Raw genomic sequence first — 6,702 nt, 5'->3', positions numbered from 1 at the left:
CAAAATCATAGCATAGCATTTGATCAAGCACGTGTCACTATACTAAAATTAATTTAAAATAATACCTTACCACGTGTCATATTTTTATTGGCCAGCTAATAATAATTTTTTTAAAATTGATTTTATAAAATTAATTAACAAATACATTTTAAAATTACAAAAATACTCAAAAATATATTTAAATTAAGAGAAATTATCATTTTTCGCCCTGCCCTTCCGAGATTACACCTCTTACCACTTTCAACATTGGGTTTCTAAAAATACTAAAAATAAGCGTCGGTTTTTTTTTTTTTTTTAAATCAGTAAAAAATGGCTCTTATAAGTCTATTTTTAGTCAAAATTTTCTTGATAAAGAAAAAGATACCCTCACTTAATTTTCATTAATAAATTTTCTTTTCATGCATATAATCTATAAAATAAAAATATATTTTTTAAGCTTTTGGATTTTTTTATTTAACTTTAGATATGTTTTTGTAATGTATTTTAGTATTAAAATTTATAATAATTATTACAATATAAAAATGTTGTATAAAATGTGCATTCATTGAATTTATATTCATATATAAACATTAACATGATAATAAAATAAAACTCAAATAAAAGAATAAAATATTAGTAATAAATATATAAGAAACGATTACAACGCATCACTTTTTTTTGTAATATTGGTACATCTTTTTTCTATTCGGTACCTAAATAGTTATAATCCCCAAAAAAATTATATGACGGTGTACATTGTAGGTATTTAGAATATCCTGCAAATTTTCAAGAAATTCTGAATAGTTTACGAAGCCGAAAACAAAGTTCAAACTGTCAAATTTTACACACGTATACAAAAAAATAGACACACGTGCAACAGACAGTTTAGACCATGTTTCGGTACCATAATTTATTCAGAAATTCTTGAAATTTTGTAGGATGTTCTATATAGCTATGATGTACACCATCATATAAAAAAATTTAGGATTATAACTATTCAGGTGCCGAAATAGAAAAATGATGCACCGGTATTGCAAAAAAAGATGCGTTGCAGTCGCTCCCTAAATCTATAGTAATATATAGAAGTGTAGATGATTAATTAGTTTAGGAATATTCCCTATTCATAAAAGATTCCTTAGTGTATTTTATCTTTTGTCTTTTGCATTTTGATTGTTTCACTTTCTTCTTTATTAGTAATGAATTTCTAATTTGCATTTTAATTGTCTTTTGCACTTAGATAATTACTTTTTGTTTTTATTGCTTTTTATTGTTTCCATTGGCCATTATTTATTTAGATATTATTATTTTTCCACTGCGTTTTATTGATAATTATTTTTCAAAGATAATTGTATTTTCTCTTAAATACAATAAAGACTATTAATAATTAATCCTCTTAAATAGTTGTTTTGTTTATCAATCATTTTTGCCCTATTATAACATATGTTAGCTGATTTTTTATATATATTTAATTTAATAGATAAATATCAAATAAATATGTGTCCAACATTCTGTTTAAATTTTAATTATGGTATTTTAAATTATTCATAATTTCTTAAAAATTTGTAAAAAATTTCTTGTAACTACATTATACACTGTCATGTAAAAATAAATATATTTGCAACTTATCAGTACTAAAGTACCTATAAATAATAATTAAAAATAATCATTACTATAGTGGTACCCATATATATAATACATGATCTTAATTTTTATTAAAATTTTCATTAATTATATTTAAAAAGAAAAGATGTTATATTTTTTTATTACTTATAATCATGTATATAAATATAAATATATTCATATTTAATAGCACCAAACATTATAAATACATTATATATATATATATCGTGTGTACAAATATTACTATCAATTTTTGCATTATGCTTTGATATTATCCTCCAGAAATTTATATCCATAAAGTCCTAGGTAGTTTTCAAAATAATATTATTTATTATTCATCCTTGTTACTAAATATATATTTGCAAAATTAAATTATATAATTGTCATAAATATAAATAAACAATACGATAATAAAGTGGTATAAAATCTACCAAACACCCATTAAATCTTTTGATTTAAGCTATATTCACAATTTTGGAAAATAAATATTAATCTTTTATTTAGGTAGTACCTCGTCGAAGAGGGCTTCCAGCTCCTCGGAAGCGGCCGCCTCCCTATGCTGAGCTTGATCCCTCTTTTGTTTGGTCGCGTCTGCTAGTGTCGCAGCCTCCACAGCCCTGATGTGTTCCAGGGCCAGCTCCTCCCTCAGTGCGGGGTCTTTCTCGCATTGTATCCCCCGGAGGCTTAGGGCCTGGATCGTTTGATGGGTCGCGAGCATCCCGATCACTCAGAGGTTGTCAGTGGTGATGTAGCCCCCCACATCCAAATCCTCTGCGCTTAGCTTGGAGTAAAGTTTCTTCCTGTCCAAGATGAACTGGGTGAGGGGAGTCTGGGCATAGGGTCCTACCGCACAAGACAATGAGTTGAGAGTGAGGAATAAGAAACCAAGAAAAAAAAAAGAAAAAAGGGAAGCCAGGGATCGGGAAACCACTTACCCACTCGCTGGAAGTCCAACATCAACGTGGGGTTCTTTTCTATAAGAAACCCGGACGTCACGAACCAGTAATGTTTGACGTCCGGGGGATGCTTCCAGGTGCTAGTAGGAGCATGGTAGTTGCCCCGCGATTTAAGCATGTAGAAGTCGTCCAGGGTCTTGTCCTTGACGTTGACTTGCGGCTCCAGCTTGTAGAAGTACAAGACTTTTGCCGGGGTTGGCTCCGGGATCTCCTTCGTGACATAGAAGATGCGCCATCCCGCAAGCAGTCGGTATGCTTGGGGCAGAAGCTGGAAAGGTGCAATCCCCACGAACGTCAGGAATTGCACGAAATAGTCGTGGAGCGGGAGTGTGGCCCCCGCACTGATATGGCCTATGCTCCAGGCCCCGAATCCACCCACGGAGGTGTGGGCCTTCTCCTCTTTCTTGGCCAGGCGGTTGTGGAACAGTCTGGGAGTCGACTCCACTCCCAAACGCTTCTCCAGGGCATACAACATCCGGTAGTTACGGGACAGGTTCGGCACCACGTTCATATCCCACCTGTTGCCTTTGGGAGTCTTGAACCCAGGCAGAGTGATAGGGGTCGCGTTGACTTGCTCCTCCAAATGAAGGGTGATGCCTGAGGTCATGGCTAATGATCTGGGAACATAACATAATGAAACAAACAAACCAAGCAGTCAGCACCGAAATCCAAGAAGGATTGGTTAAGGTACGGGAGCTCTCCTATGAACTGCTTGGAAGAGTCCCCTTCGGATCAGGTCCGGGATCACCAAGGATCCGCAAGATCCTAATCGAGAACAAAAAAGAAAGACTACACTCCTAAGCTGGGCCATCGCCACTTGTTCGGGAACCACCCGAACCCGAAGGGGTCCAGAGCAGCCCGGACCAAGTTTTCTTTCCCTAACACTCTAATTCTAAGCACAGGCAAGGTCTAGCATCCTAAGCAGATAAGCAAAACAACATAAAATCTATATATGTATATATGGAGGTGTAAAGACGAAGGTCAGGAAAGCTGACTGAAAATTGCTGGTCGTGAAAAATGGTGGTTTTTCGGTGACAGTGAAGGTAGAATCTCTTTCTTGAACTGTTGGAGGCGATTCAGCAGCTCGTCGAGAGGGAAGGCTGGTGTCATCTGCTCAGGCGCGGGTGCAGATATCGGAATCGTTGGAAATAGGCGACGGCGAAGACGGAGCAAACGACGGAAGATGTCGTCGGCAAGCTCGGTCATAAACAAGTCCTTCGAGTTTCTTTTTCTGGCTCGAGAATGTAAAGGTTTCAAATGAAAGCCTGAGGGGTATTTATAAGAGCCAAAGTGCTGGCTTCGATCTAACGGTTGGGATCAATTCCCCCTATCGGACGGTCCAGGATCATGCAGGGATATTAATGGATCCATTCGAGTGCTGGATCATGATACCCCCGAGGCGCGATCTGCGCCGCTCCGATCCAACATCCCAGAAAGAGAAGCACCTCAAAGGACGCCCCATCCTACGGTCCTCCTTGTCGCAGAGATAATAATGGAACACGCTCGTGCGGATGGGACGCTTCGTGAATCGAGCTGACATTACCTATTTTTTCCATTGAAGACCCACTTTAGGAAGTCAAGCTCAAAATGAAGTGCAAGTCGGTGTCTCTGATATTAGCGTAGAGAAGGCTTAACGATGATGAAGATATGTATTTTAGCTTACACTATATTTTTACATTCATATTTTAGGTATATTTCAGATTGTATTGGTCAATTTTGTATGTGAAAAGTTAATATTACATCTCGGATGGTATTCAAGTTTCATTGGTATCTACATTTTGGAACTTATTCTATATCTAGTTAATTTCTCTATGAAAATTTCACATGGTATTCAAGTTTCTCGAATTGAAATTTATAGTTTCTTTGTTTGTTTATAATGGTTTTGCTTAATTAATTTTAATTACTTTTGCTACATTTAGTCCACTGAGCAGAGCAGATGATCGATATACTTTTGCTTAATCAATTGTGTTTATTATTATTTTTATTTATTGTAAACATCTTTTTCCCTGTTTTTTAGCTTGTATGATTTTTTTTTTCAAAACCTGGGTAAGGCAACCAATTACTTAATTGATTTTTCAAAGTTATGTAAAAAGAAATCCTACAACTAGCTTAAATAACATTTATCCAGAGGGGTAACCAGTTACTTGTTTGATTTTTCACATTTACGTAAAAAATAGTCTTAGAGGTTAAATAACATGTATCAGGAGGGGTAACCAGTTACAGTGAGATTAGTAACTTACTGCCATAAGAGGGGTAACCAGTTACCATAAGAGGGGTGACGAGTCACTCGTATTATAAATGAAAATAAACATTACATTTGAAGGGAAAAAAAAGAGTAAGTATGATTTAGTAACCTAGGTAACCAGTTACCATATAGAACCCATAAATATACACACACATCAAAATGTGAAGATAACCAGTTACCTCCTAAAATGTACAAACAAATAACGTGAAGGTAACCAGTTACCACAGATCTGAAGACAGAAAAAAAAAATAGATCTGACTCAAGTTCTATTGGATCATTACAACGACAATCCAGTCGTTACTTAATTTTCCTAATGAATAAATAAAAAAAAGAAAAAAATTATGGGCATCCGAATTGACCCGTCTAATTCAGTTACTCAGACCCACCACGGACATGAGGCAGAAAATATCCAAAGATTCACAGAGAATCACAAAATCCCAATTTTCCTTCTTCAACCTTCTTTCATGTTTTTTTGTGTCACCAACTCAAGTTAAGCAGCCGTTTAAGCAGAGAACTTTTTCTGCCCCTTTTCTCTACCACGCCGACCAAGCCAACTGTTCGACAATATTACATAAAGATCCAAAAAATAGTTTAAACAATTCTCATAGCTCCATATTCATTGGATTCTAGCAACACCGCTAGCCGCCATGGATTTGCTATCTGCAGTCTCACCCTCTTTAGTTCTACCCCCAAACAATCCCCTTTGTCCTCGGCCTCGCCAAATGGGCTTCTATATTTCTTGTCCTCGTTTACAAAATCTGAGTCGTCGTTCTTGTTCTTTCTCCGGTACGCGCCTGAACTCACCCGTGAAGCTCTCTAGGAGATCATGGAGGCGAGCTTCTAGCAAATCAGACGGTGGTGGAACCACTGATGAGGACAAAGATGATAACGGGACGGAGGAGGTGGAGAGAGCGCTTCACCTTGACGGAACCATTCCTGGGACTTCGGACGAGTTCATGAAGCAGGTCTCGTCACGTGCCTACGATATGCGAAGACACCTCCAGCAGACAGTCGATAGCAGCAGCTACGATGGTATATAGTTACATATATATATATGGGTTTATACCTTTTTGGATCTTGTGTTTTTTCTCATTACCTGTTTGGACCCTGTATTTTGATAAATTACTTTTTAGATCCCATGTTTATAAAATGGTTAAAATAGAACCTTAAACCCTATTTTAATCAATGTTTTTTCAACTAAAATTACAAATAATTTATTAAAATACCTTTAATTTTAATTTTCTTTTTTCCTTATTTCTCAAGCAGTCATTTTTGAAAAAAAAATTGGTTCATAATCATATTCATATAGCTAGTAACAAATCTCACTACAAATGAAAAGAAGTCACATAAAATTCAAAGGCAGCAATCCCAATATTATATCATTCATCTTCATGTTGCATAATATGTAAAAAAAACCCAACAGTAATTCGACATTTATGCAAAAAAAAAAAAGAACAAATATTGTATTATAGCATTTTTACTCGCATGTTCCAGATTCTCTCTTCACTCATCACTCACATGACATAGAGTCTCCACCATCTCCATCATTACTGTTTGGGTATTTGAAAAGCTAGAGAGTACATATATGAGTACTGTTTGGGTATATATTTATATATATGTGGAGTTGTTAGCAAGGTTAACAAAACATGTATATGATCATGATTCATGAGAATCAAATATAAGATATAATCATGAACATCTCTGACACACACAATACAGTGGTTATATTATATATATATATATATATAGAATACTCTTTACTAATATTTCTTTCATACAAATCTCTCTCTATATATATTGTATATTTTTCTTTATTCATATGGCTAGTACGTACAACCAACCAGCAGTAATAATAATATAGAAAAAGACATCTTTGTCTCATATCATCTCATCTCTTGTATA

At 35.3% G+C, this 6,702-nt stretch overlaps 1 protein-coding gene across 1 annotated transcript; it reads left to right on the top strand.

Moving 5' to 3' along the window:
• The first annotated feature begins 5,447 nt into the window (after window positions 1-5,447).
• LOC133806491 (uncharacterized) lies at window positions 5,448-5,840 on the top strand. The gene has a single exon (XM_062244586.1). The coding sequence runs from the start codon at window positions 5,448-5,450 to the stop codon at window positions 5,838-5,840; it is 393 nt and encodes a 130-aa protein (XP_062100570.1).
• Window positions 5,841-6,702: the final 862 nt, after the last annotated feature.

This window comes from Humulus lupulus, chromosome X (genome assembly GCF_963169125.1).
Source record: "Humulus lupulus chromosome X, drHumLupu1.1, whole genome shotgun sequence".
Classification (NCBI taxonomy): domain Eukaryota; kingdom Viridiplantae; phylum Streptophyta; class Magnoliopsida; order Rosales; family Cannabaceae; genus Humulus; species Humulus lupulus.
The sequence above is the reverse complement of the archived record's forward strand: the minus strand, read 5'-3'. Positions and strand labels throughout refer to the sequence as shown.

Coding starts and splice junctions, on each gene's coding strand:
- LOC133806491 (XM_062244586.1), top strand. CDS start 5,448: ATGGATTTGCTATCTGCAGTCTCACCCTCTTTAGTTCTACCCCCAAAC.